The sequence below is a fragment of the Pyrgilauda ruficollis genome, unplaced genomic scaffold, assembly GCF_017590135.1.
Source record: "Pyrgilauda ruficollis isolate IOZ18807 unplaced genomic scaffold, ASM1759013v1 scaffold78, whole genome shotgun sequence".
Taxonomy (NCBI): domain Eukaryota; kingdom Metazoa; phylum Chordata; class Aves; order Passeriformes; family Passeridae; genus Pyrgilauda; species Pyrgilauda ruficollis.
The window spans coordinates 920,061-946,481 of NW_024529710.1; the positions used below are offsets into that span (position 1 = coordinate 920,061).

At 40.2% G+C, this 26,421-nt stretch overlaps 2 protein-coding genes across 3 annotated transcripts; one reads left to right on the top strand and one right to left on the bottom strand.

Annotated features, from left to right (window-relative positions):
• Positions 1-9,925: 9,925 nt before the first annotated feature.
• Positions 9,926-13,900, bottom strand: HINT1 (histidine triad nucleotide binding protein 1). The gene is made up of 3 exons (XM_041486759.1): positions 13,732-13,900; positions 11,036-11,140; positions 9,926-10,263 (listed from the first exon to the last, which is right to left on the bottom strand). The coding sequence occupies exons 1-3, from the start codon at positions 13,840-13,842 to the stop codon at positions 10,099-10,101; spliced, it is 381 nt and encodes a 126-aa protein (XP_041342693.1). The 5' UTR covers positions 13,843-13,900; the 3' UTR covers positions 9,926-10,098.
• A 3,932-nt stretch (positions 13,901-17,832) lies between these two features.
• LYRM7 (LYR motif containing 7) lies at positions 17,833-26,218 on the top strand. 2 transcript variants are annotated; one of them, XM_041486763.1, is made up of 5 exons: positions 17,833-17,890; positions 19,990-20,062; positions 20,659-20,729; positions 23,213-23,294; positions 25,693-26,218. In XM_041486763.1, exons 1-5 carry the CDS (start codon positions 17,855-17,857, stop codon positions 25,767-25,769), a joined length of 339 nt encoding a protein of 112 aa, XP_041342697.1. In that variant the 5' UTR covers positions 17,833-17,854; the 3' UTR covers positions 25,770-26,218. The 2 variants fall into 2 exon arrangements, with proteins under 2 accessions (XP_041342697.1, XP_041342698.1); XM_041486764.1 differs by lacking the exon at positions 25,693-26,218 and adding an exon at positions 24,769-25,686 and having other exon boundaries at positions 17,840-17,890.
• Positions 26,219-26,421: the final 203 nt, after the last annotated feature.

Sequence of the window (26,421 nt, forward strand, 5' to 3'; positions counted from 1 at the left end):
ATTTTCATATATTTTAATATTTTAATATGCCCTGATGTAGCCAGACAGGACATGAGGAATTTTTACAAATGCTCAGGAAGGGGTTAAGGGATCCCACAGAAATCACTGTAAATTACAAAGGCAAATGTCTGTTAAGAGCATTTGAAAAACACTTCAATAAAATACACATTAAAATTGTACTTACTGCAATATCCAGTATCTGGACCTGAAGTCATGTTCAGTAATCCATATTTATTTAGTTTCCTCTCAGCATCCCATTATCCTGTTGTCTGTCTTGAGATTCACCTTCTTCCTTTCCATTACACTTCATAATTATTACATTTATGATTGTCATCATCTTTCTCACTTTATTTTGTTCAGTTATTCATTGTTCCATTTACAATGGATCAAATTAGAGTTATTTTGTTTAAATCTATCCCAGTGTTTTTCAAATCGGAGCTACAAAAACTTCAGACTGATCACAGTAAGTCAAAAAAATGTAGTACTAGCCATCAGTAACTTATTTTGCTTAGGGAAAGAAAAGAGGATGGATTTTAATGTCTGGCAGCCACAAGTACCTAGATTAGCCAACCATCTGCTCTAGGTCACTTCTTTCAGGGCTGTGAACATATTTTAAACATTTGTACTCACAAAATACTGACATTTTTCTATTCCTCAATCCTCCTCTTTCAAAAGATAGAAAAATCTAGTTGACAGAGGATAAGATAAGGATAAGATTTTCCTGTTTGGTTACATCACAGTATCAACTGAACAAATTAACTTCATAAATCTTTGCAAGATTTACAATATTGGAAAGTATGTAACAAGTACAACTTTTCACTTTTTTTTTTTTTTTACAAGTTTTCACTTTTTCTTATGAAGACAGAAAAGGACTAAGATCCAACCAAAAGTTTGGGGATTGGAGCTTCAGACCTCCTACAGAACAGCTCTTTGTTTGTCTGTAACCACTACCAGACAGTTTATTAATACAATATCAAATTAATCTGCTTTTTCTGAGGTCACATGGGAATTAACAGTGGCTGACTAACATCCCAAGATAGCTGCAATCCACGAGGGAATGCAAGGGGGGTAGGGACATATTCTTCATGCTTCTTTTAAAATTTATGTCCTGTAAAACAAGAAACAATCATGCATCTTTCAATATAGAATATCCAGTCTGCTCATAACTGCATAAGAGCTCTAATTCTCCTTTGTCCCATTTCTTTGGGTTCTCTTTTTTTGTGCTTGCAATAAATGTGTTCCACATTCTGATTGTTTCCAGACATTGATTTATAATTAATTGTGGCTAAAAATGAGCAGCTTAATATGGCTTTTCTCTCTGCCTCAAGACAGAAAATACGTCATAAATTCTATACAGACATATAAAGTCTCATTGCATTGAAATTTCAAAATTACAGGATTTCAGATAAAACCAACTCTTCTTTCTCACATGTTTTTTTTTATTTCAGTTCTGTAATTTTGACTGTTTAGAGTTTTTGCCTTATGGCTTTCTTTCCATCATTTTATTTTGACTCTTTGTAGAAGATGTTTATGCTGCTGCTAATGGAACCACAGAACAATGTTGGAAGGGATCTTTAGTGACTCCATAGTCCACATTTTTGCTCAGATGAGAGACAACTTTTAAGTCAGATAACTTTCCTGACTCTTGTCTAGTCAAGCTTTGAGCATCATCTCCAGTCTCCAGTCTCCCTAAGCAATCTTCTCCAGCATTTAGCCTTTGTCACTGTGAAATCTTTCCTAACATTCCTACTCAGAACTTCACCTGCTGCAACATCAGCCCACTGATTCTTACCCTTTCCCTCTGCACCTCCAGAAGCCTGAATTCTCTACAACCATCCATTAAAAAGCTGCAGAAATAAAGTCCCCTCCAAATCATTCCTTCTTCAAGACAAAACAACACGATTTATCAGATTCTCTTTGAATATTGTGCACTTCAGCAACTGTCTCAGTGGCTCACCACTGAACTCTTTCCTGTATGTCCGCATCTTTCTCGTACTAATGAGCCCAAGCCGCACAAAGCACTCCAGGCAGTACCTCATAAATGCTGAATTTAGAGGATTAATGAATTCCCTCGATTAAACCATTCCTAATGCTGCACAGGGTGGGCTTAGCTTTCATGGCTGCAAAGGGAATCCTGCTGACTTTTCTTCAACTTTTTGTTCACCAGACTTCTGAGATTCTGGTTTGCAAGAAAGCTTTGCAGACAGTCAATGCCCAGTGTATCTGTTGTATGAGACTGATTCCTTCCAAGTACAGGTCTCAGCACCTTTGTTGAACTTCAAAAGGTCCCCATCAGTCTGTTCTTTCAACCTCTCGTGCCTCTGAGTACCAGTCTGGACATCCAGCTTATCAATCATTTCCATTCCCAATTTTATGTCACCTGTAAATGTCCTGAGGGTGTACTCTATCCTGTTTTCTTACTGATGAAGACAGTAAATGTTAGCAATTCAAAACCCTGAGGAATGCCATGCCTAACCAACCATATTTGAACCCTTACCCTTTGAACTCATAAGTCCAGCTAGTTTTCCGCCCACCTGGAATTCTACCAATCCAGTCATGTTTGTTCCCTTCAGATCCAAAGAGGCTGTGTTCTGTTTTGTTCTCTCCATACCCACACTGTTAATTGCATTATTGAATGAGGCAATCAGGTTGGTCAAGCACAATCTGAACAAGTAATTCTGTGCTTGCTTTTGCTGATCACCTTTTTCTGATGGGTCTAGAGTTATTTCCAGGAAGACTGGCTCGATGACCTCCTGGAGACTTCAATTAGGCTTGAAATTCTCCAAATCCATCTTATTTTTCTTCAGGCTAGTTGTGATGTGTGCCTTCTTCTAATCATAAAGTAGTTCACCCTGGCATTGTAACTGTTTGAATGTCAGAGAGAAAGGTTTCACGGTGACATTGACCAGTACCCTTAGTAGCACTGGATGCACCTCATTCAGTCCAATTATGTTCTCTGTAAGTCTGGATTAAGTCTTTAACTCAATCTTTCTTTGCCATGGTCCAAACTTGGCCTTTGTGTACACAGGCTTAGGAGACCTGACAGCAGAACTTATCAGTAAAAAACAAAAAATGCTACTCAGCCTTTTCTATTTACTATTGTGTCACTAGGTCTACCACCTCATCTTTTCATCAGGTCTACATATTCCTTAGACTGTTGTTGTTGTTGTTTAGGCAGCCCTAACAGCCCTTGCTGCCCTTCTCATCTACCACAGATTTCAGTTCCAGCTGCACTGAGCTCTTCAACAACACATGAGAAATGATCCTTGCTCTCTTCTTCCTCCCTCCATTTATTACCTCCTATCCCTACCTTCTACTGGTAGAGAAGTAATTTTTGCACTTGAGTTCAGAGCTGCCCATTCAACCATGTGGACCCCCCCTGACACATCCCCTCAGTCAGTGAACTTCAAAACATGCTGTCACTATGCCCAAAGGAGGCTGTTCTTGACAATCAAAAAGCTGTCTTAGACTTCTCCACAGCTACTTCTCATAGGATCTCATCTACTAGCTGACTCAAGAAGTTTAAGTCTGTTCTTTTAAAGACAAGGATCACTATTCTACTACATTTCCTCTTTTCCACCAATAATACATGGATAAACTCAGGAAACCTCTTTCTTAACACACTGATGAAGCAATAGTACCACTAATCCTAACCAGTCTAAGCTGAAACCTGTTACAAAGATAAATGTGCTGCTGTAAAGGTCTGGAAGAATTTCATAAATATTTTTTATTTCTCTCCAATAAAAAGGGCACTCTTCTACTTATGCAGATGGTTTCTGTAACGCGCATGGCCTCTCTTTCAAGCCTGAAGATAATGACAGCAAAGATGACAGAGATGTGTAGCTCACCCAGGTCCAAAAACCTCAGACAGAACACCATCCTTGACACACAAGTGCTTTAACATCCAAGGAACCAATTTGTTTGATCTGGTTATCTCCAGAAAGGTCTGTGTTTACCTATATTTTTTCAAAGAGGACAAGTTTGATTACAGCAAAACTCACACACAAAGTCAGACATCGCATGCTATTGCCTCAGCAATATCAGGACATATGTCAGAGTCAGAACTTTTTCTTCTTCTTTTAATTGAAAAGCTATCTGAAGGAAAACACTAATTATTAAAAAATAATAGCATCCTATGTTTAGCACTTAAAGCAGTCACCATATTCTACCCCAAATGCTGTTACTATGAGATAGGTGACTTGAGCTTCAAATACAGGAATGTAATTCTACCCTCTTGTTGTTCCCATCTTCCTTTGCAAAACATTATCCTGATCCTCATGTTAGTGTTCAACACATCTAGACCAGAGTGACAGCATTTTCCCCATTTCTCCAAGCTAAGCTTCACTGAATATAAATAAACATTCTAACCACTGGATACAGTTCAATGGATCTTGTTTGGCCATGAAGCTGAAATTCCATTCTGTTTGTGCAGAAATAGCACAGGAAGGCCCTAGGCTAGCTTATGACTTAAAGATAAGCAGAGTCTCCAGGGAGACCAAGATGAAATCAACAAGGTGCCTCAGAGCGGAAAGCGAACTGTACCATTACTCTCACTTACTTCACATCTTCTGATTCAGAACTTGAATGTTGTCGCATCACAGCTGGAAAAGCAAATGCATGGGTTTTTTTCTACTGTGAATAAAAACAGAAGTAATTTTGTGGATGTTGCTGTGCTGCTAAATGACAGAAACCCCCACAATATTAAGAATCAAATGCGGTTTTTCTAACTACAAAAAAGGCGGAAATGAGCTGATTAACTCCATCAAGCATAAACCAAACTGTTCTAACTAAACTAAGACTCAGACATGATTTACAGGATATAGCTTTTGAACCAAAAATTAAATCAAGTTAAATCCTTTTCCAGAATATTATGAAGATAAAAGAACTAATATTATTAACAGGTAGCAGTACAACTTGCAACTTATCATTGAATGCATTCCAAGTATTGTAATGTTACGTTTGCCACCATAGCTCATTGGAATCTCGGCTCTGTGCAAGAGTACATAAATGTTATGGACAGGTGGATAAGCTCTGATGCAAATCAAGGCACTGAGCTTCCCTTGGCTTGCCAACAAGTTATCTGACAGGGGACAACCCTATCTAGCATGGAGCTATACCATGAACGAACAACCATTTTTAGCAGCTTCACTTCCAGATTCCTACATCTGAGCACTTAGCAAAGTACCCAGAGAGAAAAATCAGAAATATACTATGCCATACAAAAAATAAAGAGGATTTTTCCTATAACCTCTCCTTCTCCTTTTCCCCACAGATATTTTCTTCCTGAAATTGTGCTTCTGGAATTGCTATTCTGTGCATGCCATACACTGTAGTTTAGATCTTACTGTAAAAATAAAACAGAAACATAAGGATATAAAGCAGTATCTCCACTCTCCAAGGATAAATGACCTTGTAAGAGACTAAAGCCTGTGGGTCCAACAGATACCTCAGAAAGTGCTAGCTGACATTGTCTAAAATACTGAGAGGGGATTGTCCTGCTCTACTCTGCACTGGGGAGGCCTCACTTTGAGTGCTGGAGGCAGTTTTAAGCGCCACAATATAAAAAAGACATGAAGCTGCTGGAGAGCATCCAAAGCTGGGCCACAAGGATGGTGAAGGGTCTGGAGGGGAAGCCATATGAGGAGCAGCTGAGGTAACTTTGTCTGTTCAGCCTGGAGGAGACTGAGGGGAGACGTCACTGAGGTCTTCAACATCCACACAGGGCGAAACAGAGGGGCAGGGACCTAGCTCTTCACTCTCATGACCAGTGACTGGTCCTGAGGCTATGGCATGAAGCTGAGTCAGGAAAGATTTAGGCTGGATATCCAGAAAAGGTCTTTCACTAAGACGGTGGCTCGGCATTGGAAAAGTCACAGCACCAAGCCTGTCTAGTTCAAGAAGCGTTTTGACAAAGTTCTCAGGCACAGGAGGTGATTCTTGGGGTGTCCTGCACAGCACCACAAGTCCACGATGCTGATGGGTCCCTTCAAACTCAGTATATTTTATTATTCTGTTCTATGAAAATCTGACAGAGATACAGCTACCACGACAACAAAACAAAAATACCTGATTGTTTTGGAGTACAATTATTCTCAACTGTCTTCTCTAATACTGAAGTCTGCTGTAAGAGACTGACTGGTCTGTGAATTTCAGCCAAATCAACACCACAAACCCTTCACAAAAAGGGGGTCAGCAAATACACTTCCAGCCTCAGTTTTCAACCCTTTACCTTCACATCCTAAGAGCATTCTCTCCAGTAAGCCTGTGTTTTGAGCAAGTTTAGCAAGACCAGATTAACCATGTTCACAACTACTCTGTAACATGTCAGAATCACAGAATCATCAAGATTGGAAATGACCTTCAAGGCCATCATGTACAACAATCTTCATAGGTGTTGCTGGGTTTCCAACACACAGCACACCCCCACTGGCCAACACTTAACTGTTTTTATTCTTTGCACGCAGAATTGCCAGTTCTTTTTCACTTTTACCACAAGTACAGAAGAGGTGGCCTCTTTCTTCTGGAATCTCTATGTATTTTTTCTTTCAAGATCATCTGTTTCTCAGGACAATTTGCTGTCTTGAAGCTTCCCACTCAAAGGAGTATTTCTCCACTTTCCTATCACCAAAGAGACATGGTCCTAACCCAGTTACTAAAGCAGCAACTTCTCCTTAAATCATCACTCCCTCTTCAACTTCTACCTAGAAGACTGAATTTTAGTTCAGAATCAAGTTTTTTCTCCCACCTGTCAGCCCTGTAATTACTAAAATGTTGTGTGTAAACACATCACAGTCCAATGAAAAACCACATTTCCTCTTCAAACCCCTGATGTCAGAGAGGTATAGGGCACATACCTAATGGCCAAAACTGGCAAATAGCTCTGCACAACACCGTTAGCCTAGGTTTTGATTTTCCCCCCAGTTTTTTCAAGCTCAGCTGTGAACTAGCTGGAGTACCTATAGTTTCTTAAAAGGAAAGACATTATTAACTGGAAATGACAATAAGGAAAGACATTATTAACTGGAAATGACAATAAAAGATAAAATTTTGTCAGTTTACCAGACATTTCCTATCTGTTAAGAAGTAAAAGGAATTGTTGTAATGGTGGTTTTCTCCCCCCAGTAACTGGGGCAGAAAATAAATCAAGACAAAACTTTGTACTGAAATCCACAGCAAACACAAACACAACCAAATAAAATATGAACACACTGCTCCTGAGAGATATGCCACAAAAATTGAGAGTGTTCCACAAAAACGAGTTCTAACACACAAGGAAACAGCAAACAGAAAGGTAAAAATAAGACAACTGCAGCCTCAGTCAGGATGACTTGTCCAAACCTGCAATTGTTACTGTCATGGGATTTTCAAGAATGGGTCCATGTGGACAGCTTGGCACAAGACGACTGGATAGTTCAGTACCCAAAAGAATGCAAATTTTCATACCTAGGAAGTGTTACTTCAAACTCCGTATCTGACATTTTAAAAACTGACATAAATTTCACACATGCAGTGTAGCTCTCAGACAGTCAGGTTGTCTCCAATTAAGAGTGATGTAACAGTGGTATTATCTGGAGGATTAGACACAAATGCCATCAGAGACCACTACACCTTACAGTAATAATGCAGTCTTCCTGAACAAGCCACATTAAAACTCCCTGTTGCTTCCAAACACACTCTCTACTGCATTCCTATCTCTGACAAACTGGAACAACTTCCTGATACATCAGGGAGTCTACAGAGATTAATGATAGATGTTACCTAGCTCAATCATTCCATTAAGTGGACACAGATTGTACATCAGCCTGTACTTAAGTCAGGTAAATTGTTTCTACCTTCAGCCCATGAAGATTATATAAAGGTGATATCCTTGGATTGCTCACAGGCTTTTGTCGTTCAACATTTGACTACTTGAGAGATCAAGATCTTCCTGTGAGTGTTTCAGACTGATCACTAATGTAGAGTAAAATGATACGCAGTCTAACTACTTTCTTCTTGCCCTGATTTTTCCTAAGATGAAAAAGGTTTACAGGAGGTTTGCTGCCTCCCTGTAATGCAGTTAACACATCTTACTTTAAGTGCCCTTAGAAATCACAGACCAGCGTTACTAGAGTCTTCACCTCACCACAAAAGTAAAAGCAATGCAAGCAGAAGAAAACTGATGACGAAGAGGGTAGTCTGCATTTCAGCAACAAACTAGCAAGTGATTTTGAGGCAGAAGGTGTCAACTAATGCCCAGTTTTCCCACTTCCTACATGCACAAATTAGAGAAAAGTTTCCCTTCAATTTTATTTTTCCCACATGAGTATACCATTGTCTGAACTCAGAATCATTTGAGCATCGATCCAGAAGGTACTCGTCTGAAATCTAAGCACAATTAAATTGGTTAGCAAGCTGGCCTCATGGCTACCTTTGCAAGATTCATGGTTCTGCCCTCACTTGGAAATCTTCTTACCTTCCCAAAGCATGTATCCGCATGTATCTGCACACACATCTCCAAGATTCCAAGTAAAGCAACAGAAGTTTTACTGAGTTACTTTCATACAGTGTTCAGCAGTGAAAATTTCACCAGTCATGCTTCAAATCACATATGCCAGTGTTGGTAAAAAGGACACATACAACAGAAACTAGGAAAGTCAAAGCAGTACACACACGTCACATGCCCTTTCTCATATTTGGATGCCAACAGTTCCTCTCACTCTCCTTAAGCGCCTTCCACAAACTCATTCTAATAGCCAGTTTCCCAGCCACAAACCTTTACTGCAGCCACACTGTGTCCGCTAGTGATACTTCATTCTTGTGATATTCATTCAGCTTCTACTCAGGGATGCTGTACCTCTGGGGTTTGGGTGGTTTTCTTCTTTACTTCTATGCAAGTTAAACAGGAGAGGAGCCATTATGCTACCACTACAGAACCACGTGTTTCTTCCTAACTCAACTACAGATCAACCTCCTTCAGCAGTACCAGATGATTTTCCTGTTCAAGTCACATCTTAGGGTAAAACTCTGAAAGCTCAGAACATTCTGAAGTACTTACAAAGTATTTTCTGATTGAATGAACTCAAATGGCTTTACCAAACTTTCAAGTTTTAGCTGAAAAGAAAATAAAATTCACTGCTTTTACCTATATGCTCTTTACACACATTTCCACATTTCTTCAACACTTTAGATGCTCACAAGTAACCAGCTTTTATCAAGGCATCTGAGGTTTTTAGGCATCTTGATCATAAGAACTAGTTAGCTGTGACTTAATTTTATCAGAAAGTTCTATATTTACACTGGCAGACATATCTGTACTCCTAACTTCATGAAAATTTATTGTCTTGGAGATCTGATGACTGTGTTGCATGGACAACTGTATGCAGCAACAGAGAAAGCACTATTAACTGAAAGATTTACTCACTAAAATCTGGAATCTAAAAGATATATATATGCATACTACATCATGCTGCTTACATGCCAAGAAATGCCTTGAACACCTTACAACAGTTCAGTATTTTAATTTCAAGTCCACAGTTTGATCAAAACCACCTCTGTGCTACGGAACTATAGCAGCTGCCATTAAGACTATCGTTTTACCCGTTCTCATATCCAGAATAATGGAGCCTCAGAATGTCTGTTCCCAACATACTGTACTGACACAGCCCTTGAACAGCATGTTTGGAATTTCACCTTCTAGAAGTTTCAGCAGCAGCCTATGCTGGCTTTACAAATATTTGCATACCACATTCTAAAAGCTTAGACTTCTTCCCAGAAGACATGAAAGTCTGATAAGTGTTTGCACCTGTAGATTTTGAATGCCTTGGCAAATCAGTACCTACAGAAGACTTGTTAGCAGATTGAAACATGTTTTGTGCTTTAAACTCCAGAGAACATAATTTCAACTGCAAAAGTGTTTCCGTGAGTAAGGCACACCAGACAGAGACAATTCCCACATGCTTAATCTTTATTGTGCGAATGTTGTTCAGAGCATTTATTACCCTGTGTAGACACACATTAAAAAAAACAATACACTAACAGTGGCTAGATTGATGGACAACATATTAAATCTATTCGGTGGTAACTTGTATGCATGCAGTTAACTCCTGTGGCGTACAAATCTTAGCCAGGAGGCCAGCCCAACTGGCGACCACCCAGAACATGGAGATGTACGTGATAGACAGACTGCCCACCCTCAGGCCCTTCATTCACAACCATCCGGTATCCGTTGGTCAGGCCCAGGTTAGCAGCACACTTCTTGCCAACAATCATTAAATGCCCGAGAAGCTGGAGGAGAAAGAAGAAAAAAAAAGAAAAAAAACAACCAACAGAAAACACACAAAAAAGGGGAAGGGCAGGAAGGGAAGGAATGAGAGCAGAGAACCAATAAGCCAGTAAGTTAATTCTCAGAAATTCAGCCACTGTTCTTCAAATTGTTGCCTGCCTGCAACTGACACTTTCCAAGAAAAACTAGAAAAACTGGCTATGTGTAATATAGGGGGGAAATAGAACTATTGATCTTTTTCAAGCCAGGCAGTAACAGACAACAAATGTGTCATAGAAGCTTAATTTACTTCATTATTAAAGCCCCCACTACTTCCTCTGACAACATATATAGTTCTGGTGGAAAAGAAACTTTATCTTACCATGTAAATTTTACAAAATCTTTGAGCTTGATGCTTTTAGTTACAAATGAAATATTCAGCACCTCTCAGCTAACCTTCCTTTTCTTCACCTCTGACCTGCTAAAAACCCCCAAGCCCATATTAGAGTAAGTACTATTGCATGCAAACAATGAAAACAGTCATCAGGATTATAAGATAAAAAACAACAAGTCATTTTGCATGAAAAATACCGACACAGATATATTTTGCTTTCTCTGGCTAATTTTACTGGAAAACCTTAACTCCATTATCTTTTAAGCTAGAGGACAACCATTAGAGTACCAGAAAACTAATGTGGCTCTTTGAAATGTGAAGAGGAAAAGGGGGACAGCCTAGTACATTATGAAGTAATGAGAAGCACAGTTTGGTGTAAAGAAAACCTTTAGAGTACTTACAGATTCATCAGAATCTTCTGCTTCAGACAATCTGACAATTGGCTTCTTAGGAATCACTAAGAAATGTGTTGGAGCTTGGGGTGAAATATCATGGAACGCGAGGCACTGGAGGAACAGAAAACAGATAAAATATAATTTCCTTTGGAGAAAGGAAAGAGTTACAGTAAATCAATATACCCCACTAAATACATACTTCAGCAGATTACCAGATATCCCAAACATAAGCAGAGATGTTAAATTTTCTTGAGTGACATATTATTCTACATCCTTTAATTTCTAGACACAAAACACTACCTACCAAGACCTGCTGAAAAAAAAATTCACTGCTTTGTAAAGTACTGTGTAAAAGCTACAGCCTTCTCAGCAAAGCAATATGCAATCAGGTTCAAGATTTATTATTGCAACACATGCATAACAACTAGTAGAGACGTTGGCATGCATGCCTATAAAAAGTACACTTTTGCTGCTTTTTTTTATTATTAACACCATGTTTAATAAAATAAATAGCAAAGAGTTGCTAATCATCTTCCAGTTATGCCTGAATATTTCCTTGGTCAAAGACACCAAGGCAATTCCAAAGATCCTGAAGTTATGTGATTGAGGCCATATTAAAATTCTGTTCTCAACAGCACCAAGTACTTCGGAGTAATGCTTTAACACCAGCTTTGCTTCAGACATTCTCAAATTGAGAGGAAGGTATCACTTTTGAAATACAAACATCTGTCTGTAGTGACTAGCTGAATCTTGACTAAATACCAAAATTACAACCAACATACACAGCATGCATCACTCAATATCAAATTAGGAACTGCCAATAGGCAAGAGAAAATGAAGCTGTGTCTCTCTGTACAAATGGCCAGCCACAGAAATGGGACTTGCTATAGGGACCTTGACAAATGTGCAGATGAACAGGAAATACTCCGCCACCATAACTCCAAGGATATCTCTGACTTACCCATCACATTCAATACCATAACACCTGGTAGGAATTGGTTATGTCACAGACAGTGTATACTTAAAAACACATACCTATATTCTTCAAAATGCTTATTTCCCAGTTACTTTTCCTTGTGAATCAATAAAGTTAATTTTCTTTGCAACTATACTGTGTTTTAATTTTGAGAAGAAATGTGGCTTTTGTCAAGAGTAAAGTTGGTGAAAAGCCCAAACTCAACTTGCATCAATCTATTATGCAACTTATCTTTTATACATCAAATCTATCTAGTTTTAAGGTATCTTTAAGAAGATAATACTCAGTTTTGAATCTCTGATTAACTGCTCATTTATTCCAAACAGGGAAGGACAGTAAGTATGTAACTGATTAATAAAACTAATTTGCACCCAATTAAATAAATCATACTTAGAGCTGACAATTTTGTAATCAGCTTTTCTATTATACGTAGTCCCATAGAGGCAGAATGCCAATGGCCAAGTTGCGTCAAAGAATGTAAAGAGCAAAAGATTGGAAGTAAATAGTTTTCTATGGCACAGAAAGCAGAAGTAGCATTTAGGAAAAAGCACAATCACAGAAATTCATGAGTGCATCAGAAACCAAACTTCATTTCAGGAAATTTAGATTCAAATGGAAAAACAGTGATAAGGCATAAAGACTTTGTACTTTTCAATATTTCCCTTTCTCTGAAGGTCAATTATTGATTAAAGGCCTTCTTTACCCTTCTCCTTTTAACACTTCCAGCCACCTGTAAAAAGACCTCCACAAGGCCAACAAAATTAATTCAAGATCATCCACCAGTCAACTAAAATCTAGAAATTCTACATTTCTATATAGTTTGAAGTAAAAATCAAGTGATACACTGCAGGTAATGACTCTCCCAGAAAATACTCCATACAAATGGCCGCCCAAGTAGGTTATACACTCAGCAAAATCAATGGCCTGATTCTTAATCAAGCAGTGATCAACTTACTCTGCTGCAACCACCGCAGCTGATGAAAAAACTCACAGAGGTTTGACACGGGTAAAGAAAGAACACACACTTTCACATAAACACAGAGCAGTAACATAAGCACAGCTTTCAGAACACTTCAGTGAACATTTCCAATATTCTTCAGAGCATATGGCAACTGCAACAATTCTGCCATCTATTAAGAAAACACTGTTTCAAGCTATGAATTATTTTTAAGCACATAAATCTGACAAACTGCATCCTTAGCGAGTCTCTTGTACACTGAGAATAACCCCTTTATTTCAAAAGCAAAAGCTCCTCTTAAGGGAGCTCCAGTATTTCAGTCTGAAGAGCGGGGAAAAAAAAGTGCAGGACATCTTATACTAAATACCAGTTAGTTTGCATTTTGGGAATAGCCGCTGCATTTCCTCTAAAGCTGATTATTTAATTCCGGCCCTAACGTGCTGTGATGCACCAGCAATCCCTCTCGGAGGTTCACTGTCAAAGCCCAGCAAGCAGAGCTGCGTAACCTCTGTAAGGCTATGGAGAGGCACATCGGGACCTGCACAAGCAGCCAGCTGGGGTGCTCTGCTCCGAACCCGCAAGAAGGCTGCCTGGAAGTGGTAAAGATTTCACGACTACCCTCCCACACCAGCTGCGAGAACCCTCGACCCTTGGCAAGGAGCCCGATGCAGTTCCAGGGGCGGTGCAGGGAATCGCAGGGGCTCACCGCCCGCCCCGCTGCTCTCCCGAGCGCCTCCGCGGCGCCCCCGGCCCCTGCAAAGCCCGCACCTGGTCGTCCTCGTAGATGATGTTGGCGGGGATCTCCTTGCGGATGATCTTCCCGAAGATGGTGTCCCCGCCGGGACGCGCCGCCTGCGCCTTGCTGATCTCGTCAGCCATGGCGGCGGCTCCCGCGCGGCTCCCGCCGGCCCTCAGCCCCGCCTTCCTCCGAGACCACGCCCCCGAGAGCGCTCATTGGGCCAACGCTGGCATCTGGCCGTGCCCGCCCGTCTGACTGGCGGTTTCGCCTGTCATTGTCCCGCTGGTCCCCGCCCACCGCACTGGCGCGCCCTCGCTGACCCGGGAATCGCGGAGGGATCCGGAGGGAGGAACTATTGCCGGCCCCGCGCAGGGATCAACGCTGCGAAGTGAAACACGACTATGAAAAAGTAGTGCAGTCCCAGCAGAGGCTGTTGTGGGCAGAAGTATTGCTTATCAAATCCAGCCCAAATGCCTGTGTGATTTGTTGGGACAAGCTCCTGCGGACTGCACCAGGCTGGGCTGCGTTAGCTTTTCCACCAAAGTTTGCAGGTGTTTGGTGCTCCTGGATCAGGGTCCTGCAGAAGGGCAGTTTGACGTGCCAGCCCTTCTGCACATAAGTAGTTTCGTAACTATGAAACAAAATTATCAGTATAGCCAAGCAATAATTCACAGAGGGCAACACAAAGTTACACAGCTGTACATCTAGTTGTAAATGGATTTTTTTTATATATATCTATGACACCAGTCATTAAGTAGGAGAAATTAAAAAGAAGAGGGGGAAAAACAACACAAACCTTATGGAGTAACAGCAAAGTTTCATTTTCATGCCAAGTATGAGGTCCTGCGCCTGGATCGGGGCTACCCCTGCTATCAACATAGGGCGAGATGGAGAGCAGCCCTGGGGAGTAGGATTTTGGGTGCTGGTGGCTGAGAGGCTGGACATGACCCAGCCATGGGCACTCCCAGCCCAGAAAGCCAAACGTGTCCTGGGCTGCACCCAAAGCAGCGTGGGCAGCAGGGGAGGGAGGGGATTCTGCCCCTCTGCTCTGCTCTGCTGAGAGCCCACCTGGAACCCTGCATCCAGCTCTGGGGTCCCAGCACAGGGAGGACATGGACCTGTTGGAGTGAGTCCAGAGGCCACAAAAATGATCAGAGTAACAGAGCACCTTTTCTATGAGGACAGGCTGAGAGAATTGGAATTGTTCAGCTTTGAAAAGAAAAGACTTGAGAATGACCTAATTGAAGTTTTGCAGTACCTGAAGGCAGCCTACAATAAAGATGGAGGGAGATTTTTTACAAGGGCATGTAGTGACAGGACAAGGAGGAATGTCTTTAAATTGCAAGGGAAGTGTTCAAGCCCAGGCTGGATGGAGCACTGAGCAACCTGGTCTGGTGAAAGGTGTCCCTGCCCATCGCAGGGGCATTGGAACTAGATGACCTTTAATGTCCCTTCCAACCCAGACAATTCTAGATTCTATGATTTTCTAAACTTCACCAAAAAAAAAAAAAAAAAATAGATTGATTCCCCTGAAGATTTGTCTAGGAGCATATTAATAGAGACATTTATATATATTTGTCTCCAGACAAAAATGTTACAGGAAAACATTTTGGAGGGAGGCAGGGAATAAATATTGCTAAGTGGCTTAAACGTAATATGGTTCCGCAGCCGATTCCTGAACATGTTACAAAAAGAGCATAATTTGTCATATATTTCTGGTAGTAAGTCTGAAATAATTTATCATGAAATACCCTGAAAAAAAAAAAAAAAAAAACCAAAAAAAACCACCTCTGATAAAGTACATTAAACAATGAAATTTTATTCTCTTCCTTAGATGATGTTCTGGATTAAGATATTTTGACATGTATATGTCCTACAGATGGTATTGGAGCTTTATGGCAATTAAAAGAAGTGCTTCAGGGACAAATTTCTTTGAATTATATTGTTGTCCAACCAAGGTTATTCAGCAAATACATGAACAATTTGGGTGAACACTGCTGTGGATTTAGTTAGAAAGTACACTTCTATGTTAAGAGAAGACATAAAGAGACAAGTTTAGAAGTTTCTCCAAAAAAGCAAAACCATTTTTTTTATGTAGTTGACTTCAGCACATATTTTTGTCTCACTATGTAAACAGCAACTTTTATTATTTTGAATAAAACAATGAATGAATTAGACCCTCCTTTTAAATACCTAATTCATTCATTCATTCACATCTGCAATAATTATTCTTAGAAATAAATTATGAATAAACTTCTGCTAACAGATCAAGTTTCTTTATGAGTTACATAGTAAAAAATAAGTATTTAATAGGCGCTTACAAGTATGTATTAATAATAAAAATATTAAAATTATTGAGTAATAGTTTAATGTTCCCATATTTCAATTAGCGTACAATGTAATTGCTGTGAAATTATTCAATAGATTGTGTTTTGAAGCTAGAGGTCTACTGAGCAGTAAAGCTGATTGCACAGAAAACCCTTATGCTGCCTTTAGCTAATGCTGAATGATGTGTTACTGAACCATAAGCTTGTTTGTTTTTCAAGAGAATGGCAGTTCAGTTTTAGAGATGTACCCGGCGTGGCCATGATGTGGGCAGGCCAAGGCTGGGTTGGTCCGGGTGTGAGTAAGGCAAGCCAGGGCTGTGGGGAACTTGATGTGAGCAGCCAAGAAAGTGACCTGACTAGAGAGGGGAAATGACTGAAGAATATGCCTGTTGGGTAACACCAGCAGAAAAAAAAGCCTGCCAGTTTGGCAGCTGTGATCCTGAGAACCAAAAGTGTCCTTGAAAAGTGCAACTGGCCTCTTCTAAGTACAGCTGGGTACCTAGAAACTGGAGAGGTCCTGAGATTCTACTGATAAGCTCAGAAACAAGGAATTGTAACTACAACTTTTCTTCTGAAGTGGTGAAAAAATAGACTGGGAAAGAAGACAGCACTGCAGATAAGGAAGGATTCCAAACCGCCATTGGTTGTTCTAATTGCAAGAGCAAGGAAACAATCTGGCAAAATAAAAACTGAATTGAAGATGCATCAAACATCATCATTCATTGGCCATTCTGTGTGTTGCGCAGAAACTGTGCGATGGCTGTCCAGTTACCCATTTGAAACAATTATAATTTTGTTCAGGAGTAGAACACACTGGTCTTTGTGCCACCCTGGGCAATGATGTGCAGGCCCTGGCAGGGGGTGCTGGGCTGGGAGCAGCCCCTCATCCCCACTGTGGCTCCCCTTGGAGGGCAGGGGTCCCTGTGCCACTGACCACTGCAGTGGAATGGGGAGCCTGTGGGCAGCACTGCCTGCCTGCTACCGACCCCCTTCAGCTCCTCCTGCAGGCAGTGGCAGCCTCCTGCCAGACCTTGGCACACCGAGTCCTGGCACTGTTTGGATAGCCAAGAAGGCCAGTATGATCCTGGGGTGCATTAGGAAGAGCATTGCCTGCAGTTCAAGGGAGGTGATCCTGCCCCTCTACTGTGCCCTGCTGAGGCACATCTGGAGTGCTGTGTCCAGAGTGCGAGAAAGACATGGAGCTCCAGCAATGGGTCCAGCGGAGGGCAGTGAAGATGGGACTGGAGCGTCTCTTTTTTGAGGAAAGGCTGTGGGAGCTGGGCCCGATCAGATTCGAGACAGCTGAGGGCACCTCATCAATGTCTGTCAGTATCTGAAGGAAAGGGGTCAGAGGAAGGATCCAAGCTGTTCTCAGCGGTGCCCAGCAACAGGACAAGGGGCAGTGGACAGAAACCGATGTTTCTGAAACAGCAAGTTTCTGTGAACACGAGGAAGAACTTCTTTGCCGTGTGGCTGAGTGGGTACATGAGTAGATTGTCCAGATAATTTGTGGAGTCTTCCCCAATGGGGATGGAACTGTCTGGACACAGTCGTGTGCCGTGTGCTCTGGGATGTCTCTGCCTGAGCAGGGACGTTGGGCTAGACGAGCCGCTGTGGTCCTTTCCGGGCTGGGCTGGAAGTCCCTTCTGGGAGCCTGTGAAGGCCGCGGCAGCCCCGCCGGCGGCGACAGCGGGGCGGGGGCACAAAGGCTGCTCGGAACGGCGGCGGCGGCGGGCGGCCCCCGGGGGACAGCATTGGCGGCGGCACCGGCAGCAGCGCGGGAGGGTGCGGCTCGTTCCTGCTCGGCACTTCCGGCGGCGGGACGATGCCGGCAGCGGGCGCCATGGGGAGCCGCGGGCAGGCGAGTGACACGCACACAGACAGACAGACAGACAGACAGACAGAGAGACACACACACACAGACAGACACACAGAGACACACACACACGTGTGCGGTTCGTGGTGGGAGGTTGCAGCTTTGTAGCTTTTGTAGAGCCAAAAAACATAGACTTTCAGGACAGGAAAGTTAAAAAACTAGGTAACAGAAAGTAGCGGTTTGCACGCAAAGAGCATTGCGGGGAAAGGAAGCGAGGAGATGTGATAAGCAGAAGTTAAAATACATCAAAAGCACGTCTCCTGAGAGTAAGATAGGAAAAAACAAAGACCTAAGAATTAATAAGCCGTTTCATTACTACGGTGTGATTTCCTGTCGGTACCTCGTTCGGAAGTGTCTTGGAGCCTAATTTTGGAGCAGAGCTCTCTGTTAATGCAGGTGGCTGTAGAGGTCAGAGGTGTCTGCGTTAATACATCTTGATCAAGGCCATCTAATACAGCTTTTCACCATTGTGGCTGGTGTGGTGAAAAGTTTCCAGGAGGGGTTTGCAGAAATTGAACCAGAGAATATCCGTGGTTGGAAGGGAGCCACAAAAATGATGGAGCCCAGCCCCTGGCCTTGCTCGGGACCATCTCCAGGAGTCACACCGTGTGCCTGAGGGAGTTGTGCAAAAGCCTCCTGAACTCTGTCAGGCTGGAGCTGTGACCGCTGACCTGGGGAGCCTGTTCAGTGCCCAGCCACCTTTTGGGTGAAGAACCTTCTCTGATACCCACCTGAGTGTCCCCTGACAAAACTTCAGGCCATTCTTTGACTCCTGTCACTGGATATCAGAGAGGAGATTGGTGCCTGCCCCTCCTTCTCCCCTTGTGAGGAGCCTGTAGACTTCTGTATGCGTAGGAAGATGCCTGAAAACGGCTCATGAATTGTTGAAAATAACCATAAAAAATTTCAAGTTTTGCCATACATGTGTTCAACACAAAACCACATGTAATATTAATCTGCTATTTGAAAAGATGGCAAATATACTGTGGGGTATAAAAATTTTAGGATATTAAAATATCTGCAAAACAAGAAGTTTATTTGTTGTTTTTTAATCCTGTGGGTTTACTTTCCACAGATTCATCCATCTAGGGAATGGTGCAGTTATAGGCAACATGGCTCTGTTCATTTGCTGGGTTTTTTCTGAGTTACAGCCCTGTGTTCATTCTGTGTCCTTCTAAAAAATACTTGGAATACTAATTGCGAGATAACAAATTGAGATTATTATGAAGTGCCTGGAATTGTGCCCTCTAGAGGTGCCAAAACATGATAGGAAGTACTAGAAGGAGCTTCAAAAGGCATATTGTTATCAAGATTACGTTTTTCTGGTGCTTGTCAGAGATTCTTTTCAGTCTGTGGCAAACACCAGAAAAGTCTCATAAGGATTTGAGGGTTTCTGTAATTCATTGCAGTCTGTATGAATGGTCAAGCAAAACCACATGACGGTGAGCTGTGATTTTCCGGGGGTTTGATTTTCATACGTATTCAGGTGTGTCTTCTCTACATTGTAAATCCCAACTTTCTGAGTGTTTGCTTTTACTGAAGTGTTCATTTGCTGACCTGGCAGTTGTATTTAAGAGAAGGACTTGGCACTGGTATTGCCACACCACCTGCAGAAGATTTTTATGTGAGAATACTTCAGCCATTTCTTTTTCTATCTTTTTCAGTAGCTAGAGAATATGCACTGATGTAACCTTGATAATTCCTTCAAGTAACTTGACTTTTAGAGATATTCCAGTTCTGTTGGGTTTATTTGTCATTGGCACAATAAATAATGCTTGTGTCCATGTATTTTCAGGATTGTATTTCCATCATGCCAATAATTATTTAGTACTGTGGTGCCAGCATTTTAGGGTAATTTGAGATATCTAACCTAGCTAAGATTTTGATAACATCACATCTGCTTTGGCTGCAAATGTTAATCGGGAATTTAAGTAAAGCCTCTTATCTATTGATTCTGCATCAAATTCTGTACTGAATGGAAAGAATATGAAATTTAAACCAAAGCATTTTCAATTGTAACATGTTTATTTTAACTAACAATCCTGCTAGCAAATAAGTTAATTCTGTTGATGTTGTATTGGCAGGTTTTGAAGCTTTTTAAGTTGCTACATAGAACACGGCAAGAAGTTTTTAAAAATGATACCAAGGCTCTGGAAGGTGAGATACTTGTTTTGTGTGGTGCATGCTTACCTGTATTTCGTGGAACTTTCTTCTTGGAATACAGAGAAAGATTATGTTAAGAATTATCTTTCTTCAAATTACTTCCATGATTTTCAAGTAATATTTGGGAGAACTTGTGTGTCCATAGTCAGATATCCTTTAATTTGAAACAAAAGAATGGTCCTTAGATTCAAGCACCCAACACATATATTGAAAGGGAAACATCTCTTTTTTAAATGTTCCTGATCTTCTTGGGAGATATTTTTCTTTTGCTTCTTTTATCTTCTCTTCAGTCCAGCCAGAGACTGTTAGCTGTACTAATTAATTCTCTATGTGTGGTTTTTCCTCAAGGGATTAATCCTGCTTTTTTAGTAGCTTGTGTATGTAATACAGAATGCTAAATTTGGGCTCTTATTTTATTTGTAGACCAATCAACTTAAAATGTGACGTCATGTGAATTCCATGGAGATCTTACATTGAAATACTTTGATCAGAATGTGCCATAAAGGACTTAAGATTCTTAACTTTGGGGCAGTGACAAATTCAAAATATAGTTTTTGTTCACTCTTTCGTTTTATGTTTACTGTATTTAGCTGCAAGGCAAAAGATAAATGAAGAATTCAGAAATAACCGAGACGAGACATCTGAAGAGAAGATTAATGAGGTATTTTATTGCTTTCTGTTGTTTGGGGTTTTCTCCCACTTTATATAAGAATGTTTAAATTTTTTTTTTTTTACTTAAAGAATCTCTAAACCATTGTAGAGACATTGAGACATCATGAAAGCCAGGTTGGTTTAGAAAGACTTCTACATGGATCTTTGTTTATAAATATATAGATATTGCCAATGGTACTAATACTGTGTTATAAAATCTTGTACATAAATACCTAAATAGAAAGTGTGTTCTGATAGTTCAATGTGATTAGTTTGAAGTTTATAATAAAATTTTATGAGGTAATATTTGAAGTTGAAATTTTCATGTAAATATTTTATGCTTTGCTTATAATACCTGTCTGCACTGTGGTGACTTCAATGTACCTGCTCATTGCTGTTTAGGGAAACAGAAACAGACAGACAAATTAAACAATCTGCTCAGTTACTATCACAAATGACTCCGCATCTTTGTGGAAGGCAAAAACCAGCAAAATTATTATGATTGATTGTCGTATAGTATAGTTGTAGCATTTCTTAATTATACTACAGGGATTTTTTTGCTTCTTCTTTCCTTACCCTGCATTAAAAGTGGAGCATTGCAGTTAATTCACTAAGTTAGTTACCTTTGCTCAATTGCTGCCTTAACACATTCTGCTGAGTCATTTTTTTTCTGAAAGTTACTGTGAACTGAAAGGGAATTTCTGTGGTTTAGATAATTTTAGCTATTAACTTCCATACAGACTGAATAACTTAGTCCTTGTCATTCAGCCTTTTATCAGACTGTCTTTAGATTGTCACTGGGCACTGGTTAGAAGAAAGTGCCTACATCTGTCCCTTGAAGAAATAAAATGTAAACCTTTTCCTCATGCCAGCCACTGGACAGTAATGTAAATAGTTCTGACCTTTCAGTTAGGAGTTCCTGAATTTCAGCTTCTTATCAGCCTCCTGTAATAATACCCAGTGTTTGTGCTACCACTGTCTGATCAGCTAAGTTATATGTTCAGGGTTGTTTTTTTTAATAGATATACAGGAAAAATATTTGCTGCAGTTCTGAAATCTGTATTTGTTTTCTAGACAACCTACAAATTACACATATGTGACTTTTTAATATGGGTTAGCTGATACTTGATTAGCTGTGTCAGTGAAAGAAATACTAGGCTTCCATCCCAGCTGCACACTCCTAGAACATCACAGAGGCTGTCATATTTATTACATGTACAAAGTGAAAAGACTTAGTTGCAGAGGAACTGAATCGAGTTTTGTACAGGACTTCAGAATGTTTGAGCGCTTGCTTGCATGAATGTGGTGCTGTTAATGTTCTGCTTTGGACAGAAACTAAAATATGGAGTATTTACCAGCCAGAATAGAAAATTACAGTGTATTCTAATACGACGACAACTACTCGTATCTGTATGTACTTGTACATGTCAAGCTTGTAGTGACATAAGGAGATCGAGATAACTGTCTACAGGATGAGAATGAGAAATGTGGTAGCTGAATCTGATGCACCAGTTTTTGTTCAGATGTGGAGTACACTTACGAAGTTACCTTGGTTATTTCCACTTCCTGTGACTTGTCTTGTTATGTAAAGTGTCAGACCTACTAGCAGAATTCCCTTAAGGTCAATCTGAAGAGGAAGCTGTGCTTCAGGAGCATGCAGCCTAGCAGGGAGAACTGAAGGGTACCTGCTCCAAGCCCTTAAAAGGGAAGAGCATGAGAAGAAGTGCAGTGTAGATGGCAAGTACTGAGCTCTAGCCTTTGCAAAGATCCACTTCTGTTGGTACATGCCACTTCTTAGTGTGAGCATGTCTTCTGAAATGTCTCACTTGAGCAATTTCATTTATTTCTGACACAGGTATCATGCAAACAAGTATTAGACTTTTCTTAATGGCTCAGCAAACCTAGCAAGGGTGCTGCAGCTTATCCTCTTAGTGTGAGAAGGAATTCTAGGCCTTTTGCCAAATTCTAATGCCTCGGGTAGTCTTTAGGTAGTGCCTTGTTTCTGCAGAGTTCTACTGTGAAACTTCAGTATTCTTAGTTCTTGTCATGTTTTGCCCTTGTTTTTGTCTGCTTATTTCAGGAGCAGTAGTGTTGAAAGAATGAGATTGCCCTTTCACTATGAGAAGTTGAATGTTATTGAGGTGTGAGTGAGTGTCTTTGATCATTGGAAACTAGTTAATTGATTTTGTAGTTGCATTTCACATTGTTCATTTGCAGTTTTAATTGGGTACATAGATGCAGGTACTGGTGTATGTTACTGAGCCAGTTTCCCTCACTATGTGCTCTGTGTCAAGGTCACTTACATGTCAATCTGTAAGTTATTCCAGGATCCCCAAGGCAAAAGTAATGTATACATAGTACATAAGTAACTGAGTAGTACAGCCAAATGATTTTATTAGTTGAATAGTTGTCTAGTTTGGAAAATATCTTCAGAAGCAGTCACATGTAATTCAAATTACTCTCTTGTTCCTCTCTTCTTATTCCCTTTACTAGCTTCTTAAAATAGCTTCAGATGTTGAAGTGATTCTCAGAACTTCTGTTATTCAGGCGGTTCACACAGATTCTGACAAAATAGGTGAGTAAGCCTGCATGCTAAAAAGATACTTAAATATGTTACAGTTTAGTAAATAAGTACAGAATGTGAAAATAAGGAAGGGAATAGTGAGGCAAGTAGCCTGTCTGTTATTCTCTGGCAAAATTCTTAATGTAAGCTATTTGTTAATGTTGCTACCTAGGACAGGTGGAGGTTTCAAAGGTACAAAGTTTCCATACAAATGTTTTGAAGTATAGAGGCTGGTAAAAAAGAGGCCGTGATTACTTTAAATGCTCTTACCTAGCTGTAACTATTAGGAAGGTCAGCAATTAGATAGCTAGTCAGCATGCATGTACAGGCTAGTTAGTCAGCATATGTCTAAAAGCAGTAGCCACAGAACCTATCTGTAGGTGCTTGCTCTACCAACTAGGGAGGGGCTGCCTGAGGAGCATTAGCAAGTGCAGAATATACACTGACAAAAGAAAAGCTTTTTCTTTGAGGATTGAGTGTTCATTTCCAAAAATTTTTTCCAAAAATTTCAGTTTCAGGTTATGCTGTGTAAGATTTGTGATACAGTGATTACCTCAATGCAAAGACTATCAAATTTTGAAATACTGATTCCTGATTTAGAAGTTCTTTTATCTTGCAGTCAAAAAGAGAAGTAGTAGATAGGCTCAGCATACAGCTGCTCAGTAAGAGAATACAGGAAATCTTCAGCTATGTACATTGTTTCCTTTTACTTCTGTTTAGTGTTGTCTGTAAGGTTTGTACCAATTTTCAGGTTTAGGTTTGATAAAACATTTAACTTTAAAACAGCGATTATGATCAAGGCCAAAGATAAGTCTGGACCAGTGTTAAGTCTTCCATGGTGATTCCAGGCAGATAACAGTTGAAGAATAGGAACAGGCAAAGTGAATTTGCACATCTTTCAGCTGTTCACACCTGGCAGCAGTTCCTGAGTCAGGGATGTTTTCTGGTTTAATTATCTTCAATGGGCTTCTCTTCAATTACTTTTCATTTTCACCAAGCTGTTCGTGAGTTTTTAAGTCCTTTGTTGCCTCCTCTTTGTTCACTTCCCCCATGAAACAGCTCTCAGAAACAACAGGTGAATGCCTCTGATTATTCTTGCTATTCACTACACACTGTGGGCAAGGAGGCATTTATACATACAACGATGGCACAATCATGTTCTGCCTTTCATTTTCAACTGGATTCCTGGTAATAGTCACTGCTAATTCTAAATTTAATTTTTGGCTGCCAAACATACATATTATGTACTTCTTTTTAAAAAACTGTACTCATTAAACTTATTGGAGTGGTCATAATCAGTTTTGAACTTAACACTTACTTTGTGAAGTTAGTATTTTTCTTGACCTGTGTGCTTTGCATGTCTCCAGGTGTAATTTTGTCCATCAGTTTACTCAGTCAGGTCTTAAGCGTGTCTTGCTATTTTTCACAGTAAGACATCTTAATGAAATTGTTCAGGATGGTATAATTAAGAACCTTTTCTTCACAGGTTACTTACAAATATGTTGAACAGTGACATGTCAGCAAAAATACCTGTAGAACTCCACGTTTGACGTCACTCAGTGGATGACCTGATCATTTATTGCTCACGTCTTACAGTTTTAACCAGTGACTTATCTCTGCAAGACTTCTGTCATAATAAGGCTGTTGTTTTATAAAAGCATTGACTGAGGGACTTCTGGGAATCCAAACATGTTGTGGTAACCTCTGAAGCACCATTCAGAGAACTCCAGCAGAGACAGTGAGGCAGAACTTCCTTTGCAAAAGCCAAGTGGTGTCACATTCAAATACTAGCTTATATTCTAATGCTGTGCAAGTATGTAGGGATGGGGTTAGGACAGCCAGGTGTATCAGCAACAGAAGGAGGAGGAGAGAAAACATGGGCGTGCAGCTGAGTAGGATGGGGACTCGGTAACGAGGACACAGAATAGTCAGTTCTGTGACAATATTGTGGCAGTAACTTTCACTAGGTGCTTTCTTTTCCTGTTGGCCTTCAAAATAGGTGTGACAAGGTAAATATTACAGATTAAATTCCAAGACTTGGGTGAGAGAGCTAAGTCAAATCCAGTACTCATTTTTGAAATTGCTGAAGTAAGCATAATATGACTCAGGCTTGAAAAAAATGCCATTCACCCCCCTGCTAAAAGTTACTGCAAAACTTAATGGCTTCTTAATATCAAAATTTTCAATGCTTGTTAAAGGAGATGGGAAGACATTATTGTAACCAGCCGAAAGTAAAATCTTAGTATGATTTTGTCTTAGGTGGATATCATGATGCTACTTACCAGTTCAGATCCTCATTTTAGATACCAGATTTTTTGTTTGTAAATGTAAAAATGCCTTTAGAATTTGAAATAGTATTTTCCATAAGATTATAGTCTTACTGTTTTGAGGTTTTTTTTTTCTGTTTCAGTACTCATACCCAGGAAAGATCTGCTACAGGACAACACTCCTTACTTAGATAAACCAACAAAAAAACAAGAATCCTGAGGAAATACTGTTACCAGGAAAAAAGAGACTGAAATCAACTCACTGATTTTATTGAGTGCTGGGATATCATCATGCACTTGTTCTGTGGAAGATAGTAATGCTTTCACAGAACTTAAAAATACACTCATGAATTGTGTTACTTCAGCCAGGAATGTTTCTGATTATGACAGCTCTCAGACAGAGATTGTTTCCCTGCAATCCAGAGTTTTTCAAAGCTATTTAAAAATTAAATAGAATACTTAATACTGACAATATTTATTTTTAAGTTTATTGTCAATCATAAGCTTCTTTGAAGTAATGAAAAATCATCTTGTGGCATATAATGTTAAATTTATTCTTTGCACCAAAAGCATGATTTCTGAAGTTGTCATTAATTGTACACTAGTATACTGTGATGCTTGAGAGAGTTCTTAAAGGTTTGTCTGAATAAATTATTTGTGTTTTTCAGATGGGAGAGCATGTCTAGTGTTTTTCTTCCACACACTCTGGAATGAGCAGGAATGTTAGGATTTGAGTTCTCAGATGACAGCACAAGAGAACCCAGACACAACGTAACCTAAGGATGTTGGTTTAGATCATATGGTTTATGAATTTGTGGTTTGTGTTTTAACTTGTAATCATTGAGTGACTGAGGCATTTTCCAAAGAAAAGA